The following is a 25,562-nucleotide window of genomic DNA, read 5'->3' on the forward strand; positions in this document are numbered from 1 at the left end:
CAATTTACTATATTCAATGAAAATATAATAAAATCTGGTAGCAGGTCTTTGAATTTTCGTAATGAAAACAACCTCCTCCATAAACGACATTACCCAACATGCCATGCGCTACTGCGTCATCGATGTGTGCCGGTAATTGTTTTGTACAGCGTTGGAAGATTTGACGAGAGGAGGTATGCATCATACTGGTATACATATTTTAGGTATGTATTTGGGTGTATATGGGCATTTAAATATGTACATGGATTTAGATATGTATCGTACTCCGCTAGTTTATAGATTTTGGGGTCAGTTATCGACCAAAGAGGCAGAACTTGGAGAGCATTATGAAAACTCAACTTGTTCGAATCAAATTTGTTCATCCGTTCTGATATCTAAGTGTAACATGTAGGCACCGACTAATTCCTTATTTTCATCTTTCCTGTGTGTGTGTGTCTGTCTGTCTGTGTCTGTCTTTCAACAGGTGAATGATTTCAAAATGTTTGTGCCAAGAGCTCTAAAAATTAAAAGACCCGTCCAGGGATCTGGTCAACAATTGAATAAAAAAAGCAAGATTAGTCAACGGGAGGAAAACGGATGTAGTTCAGAGACACTTGCTCAAAAGGAAGAATTATGCGAAGAAGACAAAACAGAGAATGACGTAGTTCAAGCAGGTGAAAGATCCATACCTGCTACAAGATGCTCGATACCTGACGATGAGCACACGTCCTCTTCTTCTTCTTCTTCAGATGATGATGATGATGATGATGAAGAAGAAGAACCAGTGAAATCTTTCAAGAAGAATCAGAGATGGCCTGAGCCCGGGGAGCCTGTCTGTGTAATGTGTGGTCGCTACGGGGAGTATATCTGTGACGCCACTGATAATGACGTCTGCAGCCTTGAATGCAAAGCCAGCCATCTAATGAAAATGGGAATGGGTACTGGAGCAGAAGCATTAGATCGCAAGCACAAGCCCAAAGGTGCGCCTGGTCAACCAGCAGTTGACAACGGAGACGAAAAAAGCTATTCCTATGGGGAAGATCGGTTCATATCAGGCTTAGCAGAAGAACAGGTGCAACGTATTAAACACGAACTGGGCATTGAAACGCAGGGCACAGATGTCAGGAGACCCATCATCGAGTTCGAACACTGTGGCTTCCCTGCAACATTGGGTGGGAACCTGAAAAAGGCTGGCTACAAGATCCCCACTCCGGTGCAGATGCAGATGATACCTGTTGGTCTCACTGGCAGGGACGTGATTGCCAGCGCTGACACAGGATCAGGGAAGACAATCGCTTTTCTACTGCCAGTGGTCGTAAGAGCACTTGAGGTACAGTTATGCAGCTAATAGTATAAATATATTTTTTCTTATCTTGATTCAGTTCAATGAGATTGTTTATCTGTATGTTCACACAATGCAATAGTCTGCTAATCCCCAGACAAAGTAACCTGCAGGTTACAAGTGCAATTAGAAAAATATCTAAACATTGCTTTGTTTGTTGATTATAAAGGAGGATTTGTGTAAAACAGCATTTATACTGTCGATGCTACAACAGTAAAGGAGTTGTTTCTGTTAAATAAAAACACTTAATGATGTTTACCTTTTTTTAATGAGGGTTATTTTTGGTCTGTGTTTTAATTCATATAATGACCAAAGGTACAAGACGTAAGGAGAACAATTTAGTAACCTGAAATTTCGTTTGTATATATCTACAAAAGCAAACTGGTTGAGATTGAGTGTGTAACATTGTCTGTCTTCAGAGACCAGCACAGCGTGTGTGTAGCCCCGTGGCTCTGATCCTGACACCCACCAGAGAATTAGCCATTCAGATAGAGAGACAGACCAAAGAGCTGGTGATCGGAATCCCCAACATGAGAACAGCACTGCTGGTGGGAGGCATGCCACTTCCCCCTCAGCTCCACCGCCTCAAAACCAGCATCAAAGTAAAGTATTCCTTCTCTAATAAACCTAATACAATTTAAGACGTAACAAATGATGAAAGCGTCACTATAGTCTTTTGTGTTTTTTTTTTTTAGATTATCATTGCTACTCCTGGAAGACTCATTGAGATTTTGAAGCAGAATGCGCTGCAGCTGGACAAAGTGAAGATTGTGGTGGTTGATGAGGTAAGACAAAATATATTAGGAAGGCCACAAATAACAGCAGAAATTGGTCAGTTGTTGACTATCCAGCTGAAAGATATGATTACATCGTGTCTAGGCTCAATGATGAATATTCCAAGGTAAAGACCTGAAACCTGCACGTTTGTGGTTTACCCCTCAGGTGGACACCATGTTGAAGATGGGCTTCCAGCAGCAGGTGCTGGAGATTCTTGAGAAGGTCCCAGAAGAGCATCAGACTCTGCTGACATCAGCCACCATCCCAACCGGGACGGAGGAGCTTGCTGCTCGGTTGGTTCATGACCCTGTGCGCGTTGCGATTGGCGAGAAGAACCAGCCCTGCGCCAACATAAGACAGATCCTGCTCTGGGTGGAGGAGCCCTGCAAGAAGAAGAAGCTATTTGAGATTCTCAATGTAGGTCAAAGATCAATTTTTCATTCTGAAACATGTCGTTGAATACGTGCACATAGAGTGCTATAAACCCAACCTTAGCCAAACCTGATGACATACTACACACTCCTAAAAATATGATTTAGAATGTGAGAGATTTAAGTTCCCGGAACAGTAATAAAAAAAAACTAAATAAAAAAAACATACACAGGCAAATCACTCTTTTACACACAGTGGATTTTTCTTGGTGTATCAGAGAAGTCTCGCTGACACAGTTTTCTTACTTCATGTGTAACACCAGGTCTGATTGTACTGTGTGGAGTAAAAGACGCTAACTTACTACTTATAAAGGTTGCCTAAGTAAGTTTAAGTATTTGTTTATTGATAAATCGTGACATGCATGGTGACCTTTTTTTTTTTTTTTTTATTCAGCTACTGGAAGTAGGAAATTCCCTAAGCTCAAATAGTCTCTCTCCACACTTCACCATATTTAGATAGCCATTACTGCAGTTTGGAGGAAGTGGGTGGGACCAAAGTCATGGCCCCACTCCAGGAATCCCAGCAATGGCCTGCACCATTTCTGCAAGGCAAGGCAGGAAGTGTCTGCTTTAGCTGGCTCAAGTGAAAAAGTGCAATTAGGCCACAATTTGAGTAGGTGAAACTTCTTTTCCTGCTGTAGCATTACTTTAGTTGTTCTCTTTTTAAAGCAAGTCGTTCACAACAGCTGTTGGTTTGCATGTAAAGGTGTTTGTCTGAACGGGGAACGAGATGTGTGATTATATACAACATTACCGCGGTCTGTTTTCAAAACCTATGAGCAGAGGGAATCCCCAGATTTTTAGCAGATAGTGTGCATAAAAGGTTCTAGAAGTAAGAAATGAATTTGTGACGTCTGCACTCCTTCGTTGCATTGTTCATTGTTACAAATATCAAAGCAATGACAATTTTAAAAACAGCTTTTAAAAGGGCCACATTTTATTATTTCAGTCTTACTGGCCATCGCTTGTTTCTGTCGTGCACTGAATGAATATTACTCTCTCATGCTGTCCCAGAGTTTTGTATCATTTAAAATGTAAAGAAATGGCATTTCAATGGGTTCTGGCGTTCTTCTTCGCTTTGCAGGATGATAAGCTGTACCAGCCGCCAGTGGTGGTGTTTGTAGATTGTAAGCTGGGAGCTGATCTCCTGTGCGAGGCGGTGGGCAAGGTGACGGGCCTCACTACTGTGGCAATCCACTCTGACAAGACCCAGTGGGAACGCAATCGCATCCTCAGGGTGAGGACCGTGACCGACATGACTCTCTCAGTCAAGTGCACTAATGTCAATGCTCAATGTCCATGTCTCTTGTCCGAGCCACAGCAGCTTCAGCTCCACCAATGCTCAAACTTTTGCTTCAGAAACAAAATCTTAGCTCAATGTATTAAAGCATTCCTACTCTATATAAATCAGTGTACACTGGGTGTAGAGATTTAGCAGTATGGGCAATATTTAATAAGTATAATAGTGCAATATTTGCTCTGTTGTGTCTTCAGGGTCTTCTAGATGGAGATTTTGAGGTGGTGATCAGTACAGGTGTGCTGGGCAGAGGACTGGATTTAGTCAATGTCCGATTGGTAGTTAACTTTGACATGCCAAACACAATGGATGAGTATGTGCATCAGGTGAGTCAAGCAGAACTGCATAGCACCCATTTCAATGTTGTTGAAGAGATTTAAAAATTCCATGCATTCCTGTTATCTATCAAGATTGGAATGAAGTTTTTATGTTATTCATTTTTTAATATGTGGTGAATATTGACCTTTCAATTTTCCCATCCAGGTGGGTAGAGCCGGTCGGCTGGGGCACAGGGGGACGGCCATCACCTTTCTCAATAACAACAACAAGCGACTGTTTCTCGAGGTGGTGAACCGAGTCAAACCCACAGGCTCTATTCTGCCTCCTCAACTCCTCAACTCGCCCTACCTCTATGAGCAGCAGAGAAGAGAAAAGCAGAAACACAAGACGGGACATGACGATCTGGTCACCCAGAACAACCTCCTTGACATCTTAAAGAAACATGACCGTCGAAAAAAATAGCAAACATTTCTGATTATTCTTGCATTGATGCTGCCTGTTGATTCAGTGTATAGTTTTGTTATTTGATCAATAAAGTACAAAATATGATTTTGCTATATTCTGCCTTGCATGTTGGACAATTTATTCAAGTAGAGAAAATTACTCTTGACTCACTTCGAGGCACCCTTGAACAAAAGAGAATAAATATTACACACTAGCGCAAAGTATCATGAAGTCAAATCAGATACGTATCTAATCATGAATGTAAAGGTGAAATACAAAAACTGAAATTTCATCATGACTATAGCATTGGACACAAAAGAATTGAAGAACTTTATTGGTATTGTAGACAGTCCAAATAACTGGATTCTGTAATTTCATTTCTCTATGATAAGCACATTCCCTGTACAGGTGCTTATTCATAGCTTTATCAATTCATGAATGTGGCACATGATTGTAGACATGACGGCTGACCGAGTCCTCACCAACATAAAGAGGGTGGAGCACGTTTACATCATTTCACAGGAAGAGATTTACTCAGTGTTCAGAGTCAGAAGAAACAAGTTGAAGCAGCTTTTAGTTCCTACCCTCCTCATCTGTGGGTGAAACTCCCTGAACACACACTTCTTTTAAATGAGCCATGAAACAGATCTGCCCTCGCTCTTAAAATAAACAATTCATTTCATTACCTTTATCTCAAAGTTCTTTTTTTTGTTTTCAACTTTGTCCTTATTCAATTAATTTCAACTTTATTTTTATAGCACCAAATACAACAATGTCATTTCAGGACACGTTTACAGAGAAAACTCAACAATTCCACATGAGCAAGCATAAGCGACTGAAAGGGAAATGATCAAAAAGGAAAAACATTCGTATTTATAGGAAGACTTTGCAAAACCAGGTTCAGAGGTGGCACCTTTGTGCTGTTGGCTTGAGGGGGATAGAGGAGAGAAAAGGAGAGGACAGACAGACAAGGCGGAGATCCACTCAGTGCAGATGGATCCAGGCAGGAGGCTTCAGACCACAGACTTCAGTTCCACAGTCAGATGTCCTGCAGGTAGGGAGAGAGAGAGGCAAATGTTAGACACATGTAATATAATAATAATATAATATTGACTCATGGTGAATGAGAATGGGAAGAAGCTCAGTGCAGGTATTCCAGCACTCCAGCAACATATAGCAGCTTAACTAAAAAATGGTCCAGACTATAGCTTTGTCATTTAGGACAGTCTTAAGCCTATCCAGTAAGCAGCACTCTGGGGTAATCTGGGACTAATAGTTCTGTTGTAGTAGTCTGTTTTAATAGTATGTTGGAGCTTGGTTGTGGATTTTAAATCCTATTCTAGATTTAACAGGAAGCCAATGAGGACAGTCGCTGCAGCATTTTGAATCAATAGAAGACTTTTTTTTAAGCAAGTTATTAAGACTCCCTGATAATAGGGACTTACAATACTCTACTCTGGGAGTAACAACTGGATGGATTAGTTTTTCATTGTCAGTCTGAGTCACCATATTTCCAATTTGAGAGATATTATGCAAATGAAACAGTCCTGCAGACCATATTCCCTTAGTTCTAATGTATTTCAAAAATCTTGATCACTTAAGTATCTTAATCACTTCGTTTTATTGCATTTCCTTCCTATTCAGCACTGGCTTTGTTTACCTTGCCCTGTTTTCTTTTTTGTTTTGTTTTTCAGAAAAAAGTGTGCTTCTGATAATTAACATATTACATCTTCAGGAAATTATTTGAAAAAAGTGTTTCCTTGATAGTCTGAAACAATTAAATTCTTAACCAACGCACAAGGTCTCCTTTCTTTCCTTTTTTTTATACACTGTACTTTTTTTTCTATCTGTGGGAGGTGGATTTTGAGAAATGATGTCAGTATTCAACCTTAGATGGGTACAGTGTTGTATAACGACAGAGCGCTAATTTTAGTAAGGAAACAGTGAGTAGTGCAGTTCTTTATGTTACGCCTATGAGATCATTTGGCCCCATTTTAGAATTGAATTTTACAATTGCTGCCACCTAGCGGCGAATTGTCGCGCCTGCAGGCCGTGACCATGTTGTGACGACTCAGCTTCCGCAAAAGCGAGCCAATCAGATTCGGCTCGTGGAGCCCGTTTGAAAATCGAGGCGGGCGACGCGGAAGGAGAGACAGCAGCGAGTGGCTGCGGAGAGATTCAGTATAACGGATTGCCCTTTATTTCTCGTTTGTTTAATTTTTCTCGTTGCTTTTCGTTGTATTTTTTTCAAGTGAACGTCATGTCAGTTGTCAGACAAACGAGGAAGCGCGCAGCTTATTATGACCCATCCGCGTCATCATCAACAACAACAACAACACCGTCCAAGACGCCCGGTACGGACGGAGACGCGAGGTCCAGTCAAATGGAGAGGACGTCCGAAGAGTCGGCGTGCGAAGACCGACGATCTCCCGACAACGGCCGCCAGGTCAACAGGACCTACGTCGTCTCCGAGCTGTCGAAAAGCGGCGCTGGAAGCAGACTCACCCTTCAGAGGAGGTCGCGGCGAAATGGGGCCGAACCAACCGAGAGACTGTCTGCGGAGAGCAGCCATAGCACCGCCACTCCAGCCCCGGAGAAGAGACTGACCCTGCAGCGCCGAACCAGGACGGGCTCTGTGGGTAGAAACACACCGGACCACCGGGGGGTCACCGGTGCCGGTCTGCAGCCCAGGACGCCTGCTTTCTTCAGCGTGAGACACAAGGAGGAGGCGAGGCGGGGGAGGCCTGCCAACATAAACACCTCCTGCTCCACCCCTCCACCTGCCCGGAGTTCAGCGACCGGCCACACCGACGCCTTCAAAACGCCCAGCAGACAGACTCGCTTTGAGGCCCTCACTGTGAGGAGAGAGTACTTCGAGGAGCTGGCGAGAACCGCCGCTGACAGCAGACCCCCGTCCAGTCACCCCAATGACCACCACACCACCAACATGGAGAACATTGCCGTCACCGTGGCGGTCCGAGTCCGGCCTTTTAATGCCAGGTTTGTAACCCAATGGTTGACATTCAGGAGGTCTGCTGCTACAGAAGCTCCTCAAGACCACCTAACCCAACCTTCACCACCAAAAGAGACATTTTTGCTATTTACCACAGAAATGGCCTTTTCTGCTGCCCCCCAAAAAAGATATATACTTTTCTGAAATGAACAACATTGCTATGCAATTCCCCCCCAAAAGTGTCATAGGCACAATTTAGATTTGTATTTATGACATTTTTAGCTTTTGTAGCCATTTTTAGAGATTTCTCACATTTGTCCCCCCTGCTTTTTCATGCTTTAGCTATTTTATCATGGCTATTTTAGCTGCTTTGGGTTTTTAAGTATTTATAACCACTGTATGTTTTGTTCTTGTTGAGAGCTATTTTCCTTCTATTTTTTATTTTCTTCTTTTCCTGGAAACTGCTAGCAAATCCAACTATATTTAACCATTTTTACTCTATTGTTTTCACGATTATTATTTGAGTAGTTTGAGCTGTCGTCCCCCCCCCCCCCCCCCCCCCCAATTCCAGCTATTCTGGCTGTTTTAACTGTTTAACTTTATTTAGATTGTTTTAGCCTGGATTAAGCTATTTAAAAAATATATATATAATAATAATAGTAATCTGTGTGGGATGCAAATAAAATCAACATGTAAGGAAAATGTTTACACAAAACCTTAGGGGGCCACTACAGGAGTGCTGAAGAGCCACATGTGGCTCTAGAGCAGCAGGTTGCAGACCCCTGACCTAACCTGAGATCTGGTTAAGACCGAGACTCTAAGGCTAAGGTGTCAAGACCAAGACTTAACTATTAGATATTGACTCAAGTCTTCCCACAGTTCAAACTGCATTTTAAAACAAGCAAAATGTATTTATTTGTTTTTATTTACTTATTTAATGAAAAACACGTTTGTCTTTCCCCTTAAGTAAAAGCGGCGACCAGGCTTTCTTGAAAGTCTTCTCGGTGTCAATCTTAATAATCTGCACACAGCTGCCGCATTGCGGCTAAACGCCTGTGGGGCATGCGTTTTGCATTGAAGAGATACACACGAGTTAAAGCGCTGGACCAGAAATGAAATATGCACTTCAAAGAAACAGTTTTAAACATTGCATTACGTCGAGTTGAGCTTCGCCTGACGTCGACGTGATGTTGCTGCATTTAGGGGGGGGAAAAAAATCTTGACCTGTTCGTGTGTCAGCGGGCTCCTACTCCTGTACTACATCACCTGCTCACCATGTGGATCAACCCTATGGCTGAGTCGGTCTGGACCATCCTGTATAACGTTGAGTGCATGTAAAAGGAGCTGAAAAATCTATAATGGCAAAAATGGGTTTTAAAAACCTTTACTCAGCTTTCATGGAAATGTAAGCATGTTTCGATAAGTAGAATAGACTGTAAAACTAACATTACATTCCTAAATGAGTATTTTTGTTTGATCTGCTTCGTTAAAGGGAAAGGAACACCTCGCAAGTCATCTTCATAGAGGACCGGGAGACATTCGTGCGTCACCCGGATCTCAAACAGAGGCTCTCCTTTAATTTCGACTTTGCCTTCTGCTCGATTGATGAGCGTGACCCCGCCTTTGCCAGCCAACAGACGGTGTATGAGAAAGTAGGCAGGCCTCTGCTACTGAGGGCTTTGGAAGGATTTAATGTCTGCGTTTTTGCTTATGGCCAGACAGGTTCCGGAAAATCATACACGTGAGTGTTTTTTGGGGGGTTTCTTTGCTACCAAAGTAAGAGTGGCATAATTAAATTTGCTTTCCTCTCATACCTTCAGTTTTTTTTGCTCCTAAAAATATGTGTTTTAGAAATTGCAATGTGTTACAATTGCTTTGTATTGGTTGCTTTGCAGTATGATGGGCTATAAAGAGAGTGCTGGGATCATTCCACGTTTCTGCCAGGAGCTTTTTGAGAAGTTGACCACCATGGAAGATGAAGGGGTAAAATGTTAAATAGAAGAGTTCTGCCAGTTCATTGCTCTTCTGTGTCTTGCATCCAAAAATCATCTTTTTTTCGGCTCTTCGACTTCAGGTCAAAAGTAATGTGGAGTTGAGCTTCTGTGAGGTGTACAATGAGAAGATCCATGACCTGCTGGTGACCAAAGCTGAGCCCAGCAATACCCCCAAAATGCCTGTGAGTATATTGATTGAACTATTGGAAGTTTCTTAAATCCATGTTATTATAGCTTTATTTTACTGAAATTGATGGCTTTAATAACCTGCTGGATAACAAAACTTCATGTGACCATCTGTCAAAAAAACATAAAGCCTTCATCTGATAATCATTTCACTATGTGCAGTACTGTGAGAAATCTGGGAAAAATCTGAAGTCTTCACAAAACCATATCATTTGCTTTTCCAGCTGAGAGTGAGGGAGCATCCGACACACGGGACCTATGTTGCTGAGCTGTCCTCGTAAGAAATCACTTTTTTTTTTTTAATGTAACCCTCCTAAGTAATTTGTAAAATCTATCCACGACAGAATCGCTCATTTTATTATTTCTCTACAGGAACGTGGTGAGCTCTGAGAGTGACATTCAGGTACGCCGAACCTACTCTGTTTTCTTCCGGTGTTCGGAATAAGTCAGCAAGTCAGTTTGTTGACAAATGGCAGCTGAAGCGGTGCAACAGGCGTCAGTGATTGACTTGAGTTCAATGTTTTGAAACTGCAAGGAAATGACATACCATGAAGATGAGTACTGGGCATCAATTTCTCTGCGAGGGAACCGATCATAACTTTTAATTGACGTCCTTTGTCAGGGTTGGTTGGCGCTTGGCAATAAACTGAGAGCCACGGCTGCAACGGGGATGAACGACAAGAGCTCCAGGTCACACTCCATTTTGACTCTGGTCTTGAGGCAGATAAAGGTATGGAATCTATCCTATCTACTCATGTGTCACACATGTATGTAAACACGTGTTTCCTCAGTGGCGCAGTGGTGAGCGCTCTCACTTCACAAGCGAGCGTGGCGTGTCTTTCTGTCAAATTGCCCCAAAGAGGATTAATACCGTTGGGGAATAAATAACAATTTCTTAAAATGCTTGCCAATCTGTGTCATCTCTACTAAAGCAGTTTTTTTTTTGTTTTTTTTTTTAAGTGACTGTATGTGAAAGAAACAATGAATAGTAGAGTGACGTGGATGTTACCTGGGCTGATGGTATTCGCTGCCATGTTAAACATATTTACATTTGTGGACAGACGGAGTTGGTGGATGGACAGGAACACAACCACTGCATCACCAGCAGGATCAACTTAGTGGATCTTGCAGGCAGCGAACGCTCGCAGTGGCCCGCTAACAGTGACCGTCTCAGGGTAAGCACACACTCGTCTATACAGCCACACAACAGACTCACGTTACACACTAACCTTCACTTGTATATGTCAAAACCGTCCTGGTACTTCAAGGCAGGCTCCCCAATAGACCTCGGAAGGTGGCCTTTGGTATTTTGGCACCAACATGTTGGAATCAGATCCTTTTTTTTTAAGACCTGGAAGTTGTGAGCTTAAACTTCCATGGTACTACGTAGATCAATCATCCTTTGGGTTCCTTCATCGGTTCATTTCCTCTTGAGATGGATTCTGACGCTGCAGACTTGGGAACGCCCCACAAAAACTGTCGTTACCTCGGCCAAGGAGGTTATAAAATCATCCATGCTTATTTGTCTGTTAACAAGAGATCACAAAAACTAATGAGCCCATCTTCATAAACGAATTGGTACACATGGAAGAACCCATTCAATTTTGGTGGTGATCCAGAACCAACAAATTGTTACAATAAAACATTTTATTTTTGCAATATGTTATCTTATCTTCTGTTCTTTCAAATTTTGAAATAAAATCACATGATCACCAAACTGAATAAATAAATATAGACGGTTGATCTGGATATGGAATATGTGCCGGTTCTATAGCAGGTCACAACAACTTGTTGCACATTGGTCGTCAATATGACTTTAAATTATGATTTCTGACACAACAAAGATTTGTACTCTGGCGGGACAATATGTTTAGAAATGGTCTGCTGAAGAGGGATGAAGAAAATACAGTACTTTATTGAAATTGCAATTCAATAATGGTTTTTTTTTTTTTTTTTAATGCGCGTAACTTTCTTGAACAAGTATTATGATTTTGTTTATCAAAAACTGTGACAAAGAAAATAAAAATTAAGAAAAGAATGTAAAAATACCTTGTATCTGTGTTGGATTTATAAATGAGACATCAGCTACAATACATCTGGCTGAACTGCCTCATTAAAGCAGTTGGTAAATGTTACATTTTGTTGGTTGCTGCTCTTTTTTTTTTTTGTTGTTCTGGGATATTTTCTAGCATGTTGGCAACAACATAGTCAAATCACAGGCGCTCGGGTGCTGAAGCGTCCACTCGGGGACGGCTGATCCAGAAAAATAAATAAGTCAACATATGTCAGTGAATTCCTGAGAACATGTTCACCTTCTTCAGGAATTGAACCGGGGCTTCTCAACTTCAGTCGGACAAGCAAATCTTCAGTCTTCCTCTTCAGCTCCACCTTTTTTTTTCCGGCGCGTCTCAGTCGGCGTCTCAGTCCTGTTCAGCTACTAGATGTATTGCACTCGATGAACTCATTTGTAAATCATGTCGGGAAGAATCAAGTCATGTTCCCGCAGCCCGAGCGACGGCCAATGTCCAACAAGCTGTTGTGGCCTGCTCCTCTTCTACCGTGGACTTGTGTGTGATGAAGGGAGATCTTCCGCTGAAGAAGAGCCGCATCAGCTGGCGTAGCTGCCGACATGGCGTAATCCGTCCGTACGGAGCTCGCGGACACGTCAAGCATAAATAAAACGGCCTTTGGGTGATTGATAGTGACTGATAAGTCTTCCTGTTGCTCATCAGTGTATTCTGCTGATTCTCTCACCGAAACCACAAGTCAGTACCATGAATTAATATAGTGGCCAGTTAATCTTTTTGTTGAAACAAACTGTTGTATTAAGGTCACGCCATGGACCTATGGTTCGCTCTGTATCAGTCATTGTTTTTTTTGCAGTTATGCTTCTGTTACAGGAAGTGAATAACTAACAACACTCAGGTTTTATTTAACCATTCAAAGACATGACGGAAAGAAAAAAAAATCATTTCAGAGACTGATCCTTTTTTTTTTGTTTTGGAGCAGTTTGCACTTCAAAAATCTAAAATGCACATTCAGGAATTACTAAATATCTTTTTTTGTGGTTTATAGGAAGGCAAAAATATCAATAAGTCCCTTCTGACGCTGGGAAAAGTCATCTCTGCTTTATCAGAGCAGTCGGTGAAAAAGAAGAGTGTCTTCGTTCCGTACAGAGACTCTGTCCTGACATGGTGAGAAGTTAATTTCCATGGCGTGCTTGGATTGGTATATTTTTGTTTGTTTTATTCGGTATTGTATACGGACAACCCTAACCAGTTCAAATGTTCTCTTGTAGGCTGTTGAAAGATAGCCTTGGTGGGAACTCTCACACTGCCATGGTTGCCACCGTGAGCCCAGCAGAAATCTGTATGAATGAAAGCTTGAGCACGCTGCGTTATGCCCAGAAGACCGGCACAATCGTCAACGTGGCAAACATCAATGACGACACGAGTTCCAAGCTCATCAGAGGTCAGACGTCCGTAACGATAAACATTTGGCATTTTTGCAGTATTGACTGAGGAAAACTGATAATTCCATTTATTTTCATGAGCCACCGTGGTAGGATAAGCATTCCCTCGCAGATCTTGAACCATATTTCCTTCCCCCAGTCCCTCTTACTGTAGGTTTTTTTTTTTTTTTTAATATTTGGCTTCCTAAGGTTTCTTCAAACACACATTGTTACCAGCTGGTGGAATCCATAGGAAATGAACAGGCCCTCTGCTGCATCTGAACTACATGTCTCTATGTGGTGCATTACAACATTTTTATTTTGTCTCCACTACACATACAGTAACTTCTATTTTAAATGTGTGTGCTTTAATGACATTTAAAGATACCCTCTTCCCTTGCAGGGGGGCTAGATTGAGAAATCTTATAAAAAAAATAAAAAGAAATCTTTGCTCTTTTTTTTTTTTCTCCTCCTACCTTTATAACTTTAGATGGCACTAAAACAGCAATGTTTTTTTGCTGTTGTGGAAATTTTTCTCATTTCCACATTTAAAAAAAAATAAGCTTCTGGATGCATACATACTGTATAAACCCTTTTAAATCTGTTTTGCGGCTGCTGTTGGTTTCTCCTTCCACCATGTGCCTCTTTTTTTGTTTCGGTCTTTCTTTGTCTTTAAGTTTCTCTTCTGGTCTAAATGATTATCTTTCTGTCCAGGTCTCTCTCTCTCTCTCTCTCTCTCTCTCTCTCTCTCTCTCTCTCCCTCTCCCTCTCTCTGTTCAATATACCCGTCTGTCTACCCACTTATCCATCACCAGCTCTTGCGCGATCCAGTTGAAATTAAAGCTGGGCCCTAACCTTGCCTCCAGGCCATATTTATGCACTGTCAGTTGCACATGGCGGCTAACTGTCATGCAAGTATGATTTTTTATGAGGGTAGCCGCGCTGCTGTTTGACATTTGTAGCACTAAGGGGAGCTCTTGCTGTGGATTTCCGTCATGTTGCCTCTCACCCCGAGAAGCTCAAAGTACATGGAGTTCAGACGGTACAGCTGAGATCAGTATGGCTCAGAACACAATCTTAAATGACTGACATTCGTCAAATTGTGGACAGACCCCGAATATTTAAGCCGTCTCCTTGAACTCTTTGGTGGGCCCTTGCAATTTAGTTTTGACGTTTGCCTAACCCCGTTTGCTTGTTCTGCTTTTTTTTTTTTTTTTTTAAATTTAAAACACTTTAGGTTCTTATGTGTTTCAGAGCTGAAGGAAGAAGTGGAGAAACTTCAAGCAGCACGGAGGACGGCTGAAGGCACTGAAATGGACAGAGTCCGGTTTCTCCAGGAGGAGATCTCGACGCTGAACCAGAAACTCTTGAAGCGAGAGCAAGAAATAGCCGATGCCAACCGGTCTGCATCGCCAGAATTATAACAATATTCATTGTATTTATCTGAAGTGGCATAAAAATAGGTCTTTTTAAAAAAACTAAAAAAAGTTTAAGAAGGTCGTAAAAGATTTTAGCACTTCTAGAAAGTCTATTTGGAAACAGAATCTCCAGATTCTTTGGTATATTTCTTTAGGTCAAACCTTAGGTTAATGATCATTAACCTACATTTAAGTCCGTATGATCGAATAAAGACAGATTCTAATTATATTCTTGCATTGGAATAATGAAAGCACTGTATTCAGTGTGAGAGGTTGTAAATGATCGACTTGTGTGCGTCTCTTTTCTGGCAGAGAGTTGAAAGAGAAACATCACAAGGCTGAAGCTCGCAAACGCAGGGAGACTCAAGAGTTGCAGGTAGCAAAAAAAAACAAAAAAAACTCTTAACCACTTTCTTTGTTTTCAGTTGATTCACTTTTGTAGCAAAATACAGGAGCGTCTGTCAATGTTTCTTGTTTTGTTTAATCAGAAAGCCGGTGTGGCGTTTCAAGTCGACAGTCGCCTTCCCTGTCTGGTGAATCTTAACGAGGATCCTCAGCTCTCAGAAATGCTTTTGTACATCATTAAGAAGGGCCAGACCACAGTGGGCAAGTTTAACTCCTGCCAAGATATCCAGCTGACTGGAGGCCTCATTGCGGATCATCACTGGTGAGAATAATCGCTGAAGCCATGGGACTCAGTTCTAAACTTATAAACCGCTACAGACCGCTTATGATGTACTTGCATTAAATGAACAATTATGACTTAAAACGTGTATTGTACTTTTCAACGGGGGGGGATATAAGATCAGAATACAGCACTAGCGTCTATGTGGCTCTTATAACAGCAAGAGGACTCATATATTTGGCTGAGTCATCATTAAAAAAAACAACAAATGGTGTTCATAGATCAAGAAAAAGCATAACTAATGGCATGTATGAATTTAAGTTCAGCAACGTAACTGAATCAATATTCATTCTTTTATTTTCTTTTAAGTGTCCTATGTAACATCGACGACACGGTCAGCATTACACCCACTGAACATGCAAAGACCTACATCAATGGAAACATCATCACTGAGTCCACTGTCCTGCACCACGTAAGCAGATTAACAGCTTGTGTGTTTTTTTTTCATAAAAGTTTGTGGTATAACTAAGATTAAAGCAGCAAACTTTATTTTGTAGCACCTACAAACTCTTAATGTACCACAGTGATCAACTCCTTTCTCTTTTGCTGCCAGGGGGACAGAGTAATACTCGGTGGGAACCAATACTTTCGATTCAACCATCCACTTGAGGTGAAATTGCTGATGCAAGCATCCTGCTCGACAAGCACAGAGGAGGGCCCCAAAGATTTTGAATTTGCAAAGAATGAACTACTGGCTGCTCAAAATATACAGTGAGTGGAGAAAGTTCTCCATATGACTCTGAGATTAAGAAGATTCCATCCCAATACTAGTTAATGCAATGGCTTTTTTTTTTTTTGTAACCAATTGTGAACCCTCAACTTAATTTTGTGTATTTCAGACTTGCAGATGAGAGGCTGGAGGCTAAAATGAAAGTGAAAGAAGATCTGCTAAATGAAATTAAGGTGGCACAAGAACTGGCTCAGAAGGAACAAGCACTGGAGCCGACCCCTGTACAGTAGACCTCTACTTTTTTTTTTATTTCTTTTCAGTTAATACACATTCCCACGTAAACACGGTTGGAAGTCAATGAATCCTTAAAATGGATTGCTGGTGGGTTACATGTCCAGAGGTTTGTTGTTACTGCTTCTCTAGTTTAGCTTGTTGAATTCATAGTTTATCAGCTGAAACCAATATGAACAAAATAAAGTGAGGCCTTTAGAGCCAACAGGATGTCCTCAACATTTAACTGTAGACAGAACGCCATAATATAAAGTGTACTTTCAGATGGCGAGTGACCAGGACCAGGAGAGGTTAGTGCATGAGACGGAAGAACGAGAAGTTACTGGCAAGAGGAAGCGCCCGTCCATAGAGGTGAGGAAGCATCATAACATCAGAGTTATAATGTTTTGTTTTGGTTCTGGAATAGTGTTTGTTTTAGCTAAAGGTTTGGTAAGTTTTTATACACAAGATGAATTTTTTTCTTGTTTTCAATTGCCTGCATCGTTTACCGTTGATGAATTTTCAACAACTCTAGTTTCTAAGTTTTCTAGATTTTGAAAACCTCATTTTCTACCGCCTGCCGTTGTTCCCCTAATCCACCAAGGATACACTATTATAATTCAATGAATCATTTTCGTTGCATATAAACAAGAATCAAGTCAAACTTTACAGAATTAAAAGAAAAAAAATAATAATTAAAACAGAGCGACGCCCACCCCCTGCCATTGTATATATATCTATATCAAAGGAAGAATTTCTTAAACTCCATAGTTTATTGTATGGATTTTGAATGAAAAGCTAAGTAGGGTAATATTCTAGGTATTTAAAGGCGTAAAAGTGTCAGTAACTTCAGAACGTATTGACAGTTAGATTTCCTTTTTTTCCCCCAAAGAAAATGCCACTAAACACAGAAGAATAACTTTCAGTAATAGTTTTACTCTGTGTAACATTTGCAATGTTTTGAAAGCAACATTTGGCACTTAGAACTGATTTACTCTCTCTCTCTCTCTCTCTCTCTCTCGTGTTTTTCTCTTTGTTTTCTTTTGCCACAATTTTTAACAAACATTTTGATGATCATAGGGCTAAAAAGCAAATCTGCTGACACTGCGTTCCACGATTTAACCAATAGGCCATTTGGGACGTGTAATGACTTTGGCTTTTTACAAACTGTTCTGGCCAGATGATTTGAAACGTTTTCATAACCACAATTCATTCCAGGCAAGAGGAAATGTGTGTCAGTCGAAGATCGTCGCTGCCCTCGAGGCGGAGAAAAAAAAGATCACAAAAGATCTGCAGGAGATCTATGAGAAGAGAGCAAAGCGGGAACATCACACTCAAAATGGTGCGTGCCTTTTCAGTTACCCCTGGGTAGGGAACTATGATAATGTCTAGTGTCGGAATTGAATTCATCCTGAGTGACGTCCAGAAGTACTAATTGGCATAAATTCACTAGGAGCACAGGCAACGGCAAACCATACAACCTATTTGACAATAACATGCTTTTACATTAAAACCATATAATTAGAATTTATTCCGATTTTCATTATTTAGTTCACAGTTGTTCTTGAATATATACGTTCTTTCAAAAAAACATGTTTAAATCTACATATATAGCCCTTCAACTCATTGAGGGTGTCAGTTACTGTACTTCGTCCCCCCCCAAAAAAGGGAACTCCAGTTCTTTTGTCGTCTAGATGGGTTGCTACAGTTACTGTTGTATAACAGGCTACACAAGCTGAAGTCAGTCAGGGTGGGGAGTCTGTGATTTTCTCTACCCTAACCAACGGAGTGTAAAAGGCCTTTACAGGGACGGCATTTAATAGAATTGTTGTTGAGACACAAAGTTATGAACATATTAACAAGGACATGATAACAAAATGGTTCCGGGTGCATGAACAATACCTGCATACTGCATACTGCGTACTGCGCTAGACAGAAAAAAACCCCCACCATTTCAGTGCTGGAAATACTGGAAGAGGACACCGAGTACATAAAGAGAAGGGAATGGAAACACAGGCAGCACCACCAATGTAAACTGTAGTGGTTCGATGCTTTGCACCGCACTAGCCACTTGAGTTGTGTGGGCTCCACCAGAACAAAGTATTCAAGCAGAGAAGAAGAAACACAAGACTCGGCTTCCTCTGGTGAGGTCTACTGGTGAAAGTTCGAATTTAGTTGTCTTCTTGAGTTTTCCCCATAAGGTGACTTCTTCAATGAATGATGAGTCTCTGCTAAGAAAATGGAAGCTGTCCTTGTTGCTCCCTCATGTTGGTTGTAGTGAAATTATTTGTGTGTTCTTCTGTGTGTGTTTTAGTCTCTCCACAGTGGGACACAATGAAGCTATCCCTTCTGATTGAGGAAGCAAATGCCATTTGTACAAGACTAAACAAACACTTAGTCTTCAGCAGGTATGCAAATCTTACATTGGCCACATAAGTGACTTTAAATATGACACAAGTTGTAGTCATTTTAAGATCTTTGGTTGTTTTTTTTTTTAACTTTGTGGTTGCTCTAGGTTTACATAAATGTTAAATGTTTGTTCGAAAGAAGTGCCTTTTTTGTTAAAACATTGTTCTTCTCTGCTCTCTTTTAGGCATGAGACCACAGAGGGGGACATGTCCCAGGGTGCTCAAATACAGATCCGCATTCAAAATACAAATCTGGGAATCGCCACTTACTGGAGCCCGGACAAAGTCCATGAGAAAATAATCGCACTTAGGGAGCTGGAGCAGGTTTGTCATGAGTCAAGTCTGCCTATGTCCTTATCATTGTTTCAAGAGAGTGGCAATTTACATTTCTCAAAGCCTAACAGGACTAATGGGTACTTCGTTGAAGCGTCTGTCAAACAAACTGGTAAAAATGTTAATGTTTCAACAAAGCCTCAAGTTTCTGAATATGGCCATGTTTTTTCACCAACCCCATGTTTGACCAGATAATTTGTCATTTCAATTTGTTTTGTTTATTCCAGCCAATCCTATACAATTTATACCCCTCATAGCAATTGTGTTCATATTTGCTATGATAATTAGAAAACTCTCTGTAATAAGACTATGCAGGATGTGTCTTGTTTGTGCACATTGCAGCCGATGATTTCATTAGTAAAGTGGCAGCAAAAATGCTAACAAACTGCAGACTGAGTATTTGGCCTCCACTTAAGAGTCTGGAATTGGTTGTTTTATGCCTAATCCAGGAATGCTGCATCAGTTTGCTGTGTTGTTGTTTTTTTTCTCTTCAGTTGAGTAAATAAGACTGAATGAATCAGCTGTAATTTACTATCCACAGGAGGATTTTACCTCAAAACACGATGATGTATTTTGTGACCCTGATGATGAGTGGGAGCACGATCTGTCCTCCCCCTCTACAGCCATTTCAACCCTGTCTCACCAAAGGTAAATATTTAGAGATTCCTCGCTTTAGATTTTGGTCATTTTTGTTTTTATGGGGAATGTAGGAGCGTCTCTCTTTGCAAGGAAATGTGATGTGATGCGTTTTGCTTTTAGTTTGCATGTTTTTAATCCATAACCTCATGCTCCACTCTTTAATTCACACAATATGTTTGGTGGAATAATGTGTATGGAAAGTTGAAAAGTATTTACATGAAAGATGGGAAATGAAATGGTTTAGGGGGCGGGGGGGGGTTATGTTCCCGTCCAAGGTCGTCCAAGTTTCCAACAATATGATTTACAATGTGGCACACATATTTTTGACATTAAACCAGGCTTTTCTTTCATGAAAGGCTGGCGTTAAGTCGCTGCCCGCAGAATATTTCCGTCTTCAATGTAGTTCCTCTGTTTATTAAGTTCACGTCCATGAAGGCCAGGCCAAGGCTTTTGGAAAGAGGAAAGGGGCAAGAGGTGCCTACGCTTCTCACTCCACATCCTGTAACCCAAACATGCACGTACGGCACCTGCTGTATTTACAGAATCTGCCGTTCTTTCCGAGCACTCCCGGTGGTTCCCGCACTGCCAGAAAACTCGGCCAAATGAAACATGGCACAGGGTCCGTGGTTTAGTCGCACTTCTCCCCTGAGCCCCTTGAACACGAGCCTCATGAAAACAGTCGCAGTTTACTGACCTCATCACCCAAAAAAAAGAGAAAAGCCTAAACTTCATGAGAGTTTTTAAGTTCTATTATGGAGGGAAGTTTTGCTCCTTTCTCTACGTATTTTAACAAAATCAGCAAACATTTAAAATGGTCAGCCTCAGGGATTCCCTCCCCATCGAGATATGCGATAACTCAACCGTGTGTGAAAAGACATCGACCCTACACTGCTGGGTTGGTAACACAGACTCTGCTTGTATTCGGTCTCGCTTCAGGAAGAGGAAAGTCTCAATGCGCATCTTGGAGAAGCAGGCTCAGAGACTTGACGAGATCCCGTCTAAAAGTGCTGGTATGTCAAATTTCTTTTAAGAGCGCCATTTTCTGTACCACATCAGGCAATTCCGAGTTGCGGGGTTCTGGAGAATTACTCTCTAAAATGTTAAACAGTTATGTGCATTTAAAATGTGGTGCAATGGATTGAGAGGAAGCAAGTAGTGATCTTTATTTTTATTTATTTTCTTTTTGAACATGGCCCTGTATTATAGACACTTTCTCTATGCTTTGTCTTACCCAGGACTGAGAGGTCAGGCCACGTCGTCCAGCGCCACGGACAGATTACCTGTCGTTTGCCGGCAGCTCATTGGCCAATCACTGTCCCGCCTGCATGACTGCAACGGGACAGAAGAAAGCCTGGCGGACAAGATCATTGTCGATCTGAGCGTCATCGACGCTGCAGTAAAAACCATATCTGAGCTGTACAACCAAGTGGACAACCTGGACAGCAGTGGGTTTCATGTAGAACTGTGCAATATGTAACGATTACACACAAGTGCCACTCGATAAGTACTAATCAAATGAAGAAAGAAGCTTATGTTTCAGACTTTCTTTTTTTTTTTTTTTTTTCCTTTTGTAGTCTTTGCTGGAAATGACGTGGCCCAGATGGCCCTTATTAAAGGTACGGCCGCTGTTGATAGAGCCGGGTTCATTTGTGAGCATTGGTTGGCCAGTGTCGGGGCCTCAAGTGATCTGGCCTACACAATTGCGGAAGAACTCAAGAGCCAAGTGAAAAAGATGGGGGGATTCCTCCTGATGCTAATTCAGGTAAATACAGCATTACACATTAAAGGCCATACATTAACATGGCTCTGGGACTTACCTGGCACGCGCTGTAGGTAAAGTAGCTGAGACGGGTGCAGAATTGGAGCTGACAAATGATTTTCAATTTGGTGTAGTTTGGAGACGCAGCGGCTAATCAAAATGCAGCACATTGATTGACGGGTCTTAGCTCTGAGCTGTTTGAGCTCCGTCTATGGAAATGGCAAAGCAGAGGGAATTCTCAACCTTGAGCCCAAACAGAACATGAATATATGGAAAATAAATCTGAATTCCTCACCAGTCTCTGCACCTAAACACACAATTTTCCCCTCTCAATCCTGATTTTTAATGCTTCCTCGGGTTTTAATTTATTTACTGACCTGCCAGACTTTGTCAACCCCGTTGTGTTGGCTTGTTTTCATTGATTCGCTATTATATCAATTTTAATTCAACTTGTTTGTCAGTTTGTTTGTGCTGACTTGATGCTGACGGAAACAAAACGCATGTCGTCTCCCCCATGCAGGCTTGTGAGGCTGACATCACAACAATTGTGACGGAGGTGAATAAAAACAGCGGCCCGTGCCTGCGAGCTGCATTGCTTGCAGTTGGCCACCTGGCAGCAGTGACGGGAACGCCGTTGCACGCCATGGAGCCGGAAGCACAGGCCACGGGCAAGGTAACGGCATTAATAATACTGCAGCAGATACTGTGGAGACTCTGAGGTCAAAAGTAATCAGGCCCGACAGTTCACTGTACTCGAGATTGCAATATTAGCTGTGCAGATCTCAAAACAAAGACGATATTAAGGGAATGTTGATACATGTTTCATGTGTTTTTGCAGCTCTGCAAAAATATCGCTTGTGTTAAAAAAATAATAATTATAGACATTATTCCGGCTCAAAACCTTTTGTGCACGTTTATTTTGTTTTCAAACTTTTGTTAAGTCCAACGGAAACACCCGCAGGATGTATCGCAAGCACTTCGTAACCAGCATGACTAAATGAGATAAGGCAGCTGCCAGAAGCTAGACCGTTTTAGGATTGTCTGGATCCGATCTCTCGGTGATGGAAGCGTAAAAGCTTCACAGTAAATTGAATTGTTCGATATCACAGATGAAAAAGTGGCGATAAAACGCTTCGTGAATGAATTGTTCCGTTACTGCTTGTCTGCTGTTCTCAAGGAAGAAATTCAACTACAGTGAGGCAAAACAACAGCAGTCTCACTTTATAAATGACCTTTTATTGATTTTATTTTTTTTGAGATTCTATCATATAAGGCCGGCGACAATACTGGAATTTTAACAATCATGAGTTCACAGCGAGCTACACTGTACAACATCAATTACAATGTAAGCTGAATCGCGGCCGACATTGTACGTGAGTCGAATGCGCAAGAATAAAGCATGAAAAACGGAAAACTTTCTAAAAAGAACAAACCAGCAAGGCGTCTGCTGCCACAACTCCACCAGGCTCTCTTCTGTCTTTCCATCCCACATGCTTGGTTTTAGTGCGTTTCGCCATTGAAGCTGCAGAACATCTATTTGGGTTTCTCTCCAGTGTCGCGCTGATCACTACGTCGTTTCATACTGGATTTCTATTGGTTAGTTAGTTGACGACGTAGATCGCAGCAGCAGTTGATCACCCCAAATCACTGACACTGAGAATTCTTTTAGCACCACTGATTTAGAGTTAAGACTAAACGTCTCGCCACGATGATCTTCCATCTAAGACGGCCGACAATTGCCCCGTGTGCAGGGGGTCTTAGATACAGTATACCAGTCACAGGATAGTTTTCTCGCTTACTTCTAAACCAGCAGGAACTTTTTATTTTTTATGTTGTTGCTTTGACAATAGATATCAGAAAAAGATCGTCATTAAAAATGTGATTTGATCCACTGAGCAACATATGATGACGTCTGTGCCTCCTAGGGGATCAGCAAGGGAGTACACAGCCTCTTGGTGGAGATTCTGGACACCAGCAAAGACATGTGGGAAGACACGATGAAGGCAGAGTCCTTGGACTCCGTAAGATCTCAATGAATATTTCTTCTCGTCTTACTGCTTGTAGCAACACAATTTAAATTTTTTTTTTTTTCTATGAGAGCCTTGTAAATGTGTTTGATTAACATTAAATGAGTGATCCCTGTCATTTCCGCTCACAGGTCCAGCGCCGCCTTAAATCCAAGGCAGTTAATGCCGTGTTTGTCCTGCAGGATTACTTTAATCATCTGCTTTTGGTAAGTTTCAGTGATTAAATACACGCTACAAACAATATACCCAGGTTTTTGCAATCTTAACTATTGCTGCCTATATTTTCTTGTGGGTTTAGAATCTCAAATATTTTCTGTACGTTTACAGGTGCCTCATATGCAACAGGTCGGGCGAAACTCATGATAATGTTTATCATTTTCTCTTACTGTATTGTTAATTGTGGTAACACGCATTTATAATAGCTTAGGTGGCTGAAGTTCTATTTTAGTTTGCGAAATTATGACTATAATACCATATAAAACGAGGGCCATTATAGAAAATTATTTAAAAACTCTTTTCAGGATATTTACAGAAGGACTATAAAATGGTCCTGAACCTGAATATGATGACGGTTGTTGAACTATTTGTGGCTATTTTGTCCCCCAAATTTTCTAGCGTTACAGTTGCTCCTCTTTTTTTAATAGTCCAAATAGAGGTTCTACTTATTTGTGCCTGAGTGAAATGTCTTGGATACTCGCCAGCCTTTCATATAATCAGATTAATCGTGGACTGTGGAGTTTTTTTTATCGCCATTCTTGTTGCTTTACATTTAGTACAGTTGTGTACTGTACTTAATCTGTTGTTATTTTGGGTCCTGGTGTTGTCAAACAGGAGATAGGGTCCATCCCAGAGGAGGCGAGGTACGCGGTGGCGGCGGCGGGAGAGGAGGAGGATGAGGAAGCCACAGCTTCTCCATTCCAGGATCCACGGACCATCTCATCCAGCGTCTTCAAACTGCTCCAGGCTGTCAAACAGCTGAAGGCCTCCCTGTCCGGAGCAATGCGAGGTAAGTAGTTGTTTTTTCCCCTGATTGATGATAAAGGGGATGGTTGAAAAAACCCCAACAACAACAACAACAACAACAACCTTGCAGTAGGTGGTTGTGAATGTCACTAATCAGGCTGCCTCCACCTTCCAGGGAGAGACATCAGTATTTGCTCCAAGGAGCTGATCTCCTCTGCAGAGGACATAATGAAGCTGCTCTCTGGCCTGTCGCAGACTCGAGTGTTGACCGTCCCTTTCAAGCTCCCTGATCTGGAGCTTCTACTGGTGGCCCTGCAGAAGTTGTCGTCGTGGAAGTAGAGGACGAGATGCGAGAGAGAGAGAAAACACCCAGACCTCCTATATGGAGACAAAAAGTGCCTCTTCCTTCTCACTGGACCTACGCCGTCTCGGATGCAGCTCCTTTCTGACTCTTTGGTTCCAGGTTTTTTTTCCTGGGACTGATGACACGACGCTATAAAGACGGCAGCTTCTCCGTGTAGCCTGAGTTCAGGCTCGGCCACGGTTCTTCGTCAGTTGGCACAAAGCCAAGATGCAATTTCTTTGTTGTTTATTTTAAGTTTGGAAATTTTTCATTTTGTGGATACGTGTCTACAATTTGCAGGGGAAAAAAATGTATTCAATGACTTTTGGAATGAGGCTGTAATATAAAATGTGTAAAAAGTGAAGTGCTGTAAATACTCTCTGGGCGGACTGTATTTATTTTTTTTTGTCCGTCATGAATATATTTGCACCAAAGCACATGTGGTTTAGCACCCGAATGACCTGATAAACAATTGGTATATTAAATATACTTGTATGACTTCAATCACTTTATCTGTCCTGATTTTGTAAAGCCACAAATATTTCATAAACATGGTCACGATGAAAAAAAACTATGGAAACTACACGAGGGTATAGGGCTTTCTGCACTCGCTGTCCTGCACGTTCAAGTTCTGTTTTTATTTTTGTTTCATGCGCAGCAACATTTTTCTCTGATCATTCTTGTTTACTTCAGAAGCCAACTCAAGCACACTCTAAAAAATAGTGGTGCACAGAAAACACATGGGATATGAAACTAGAAACGTCGCCCTTCGTATTACTTGGTGATCTTGAATTAACTTTAAGTAGTACAGGGGGGTGGGGGGAGCAAAAGATGGGGGGAAGAGAAGAAACCGGAGCGCAAGAAAGGAGTGAAATAGGCCCGTCGACCTCAGCACTAGGTTGCGTGGAATGTTC

The 25,562-nt window shown here is 41.5% G+C and overlaps 2 protein-coding genes and 1 long non-coding RNA gene across 6 annotated transcripts; 2 read left to right on the top strand and 1 right to left on the bottom strand.

Annotated features, from left to right (window-relative positions):
* Positions 1 to 121: 121 nt before the first annotated feature.
* ddx59 (DEAD (Asp-Glu-Ala-Asp) box polypeptide 59) lies at positions 122 to 5,232 on the top strand. 4 transcript variants are annotated; one of them, XM_080473284.1, is made up of 9 exons: positions 158 to 203; positions 464 to 653; positions 729 to 1,309; positions 1,741 to 1,923; positions 2,017 to 2,106; positions 2,264 to 2,515; positions 3,614 to 3,766; positions 4,024 to 4,152; positions 4,310 to 5,232. In XM_080473284.1, the coding sequence occupies exons 2-9, from the start codon at positions 479 to 481 to the stop codon at positions 4,565 to 4,567; spliced, it is 1,821 nt and encodes a 606-aa protein (XP_080329410.1). In that variant the 5' UTR covers positions 158 to 203; positions 464 to 478; the 3' UTR covers positions 4,568 to 5,232. The 4 variants fall into 4 exon arrangements, with proteins under 4 accessions (XP_080329408.1, XP_080329411.1, XP_080329410.1 ...); XM_080473282.1 differs by having other exon boundaries at positions 122 to 203; positions 464 to 1,309; XM_080473285.1 differs by lacking the exon at positions 464 to 653 and having other exon boundaries at positions 125 to 203.
* LOC308115659 lies at positions 1,572 to 7,279 on the bottom strand. The gene is made up of 3 exons (XR_013935709.1): positions 7,055 to 7,279; positions 5,463 to 5,597; positions 1,572 to 2,481 (listed from the first exon to the last, which is right to left on the bottom strand). It is a non-coding gene; the product is annotated as an uncharacterized lncRNA (long non-coding RNA).
* On the top strand, positions 6,684 to 25,152 carry kif14 (kinesin family member 14). The gene is made up of 29 exons (XM_080473281.1): positions 6,684 to 7,549; positions 8,995 to 9,243; positions 9,398 to 9,485; positions 9,577 to 9,678; positions 9,907 to 9,959; positions 10,055 to 10,085; positions 10,305 to 10,412; positions 10,744 to 10,857; positions 12,758 to 12,876; positions 12,981 to 13,153; positions 14,388 to 14,535; positions 14,864 to 14,927; positions 15,040 to 15,218; positions 15,546 to 15,648; positions 15,790 to 15,947; positions 16,076 to 16,187; positions 16,462 to 16,548; positions 17,395 to 17,518; positions 18,491 to 18,584; positions 18,770 to 18,908; positions 19,459 to 19,565; positions 20,493 to 20,566; positions 20,792 to 21,001; positions 21,131 to 21,318; positions 21,836 to 21,988; positions 23,241 to 23,336; positions 23,474 to 23,548; positions 24,174 to 24,348; positions 24,481 to 25,152. The coding sequence occupies exons 1-29, from the start codon at positions 6,810 to 6,812 to the stop codon at positions 24,642 to 24,644; spliced, it is 4,227 nt and encodes a 1,408-aa protein (XP_080329407.1). The 5' UTR covers positions 6,684 to 6,809; the 3' UTR covers positions 24,645 to 25,152.
* The last annotated feature ends 410 nt before the right edge of the window (positions 25,153 to 25,562 follow it).

The sequence above is a fragment of the Lipophrys pholis genome (genome assembly GCF_963383615.2).
Source record: "Lipophrys pholis genome assembly, chromosome: 10".
Lineage (NCBI taxonomy): Eukaryota > Metazoa > Chordata > Actinopteri > Blenniiformes > Blenniidae > Lipophrys > Lipophrys pholis.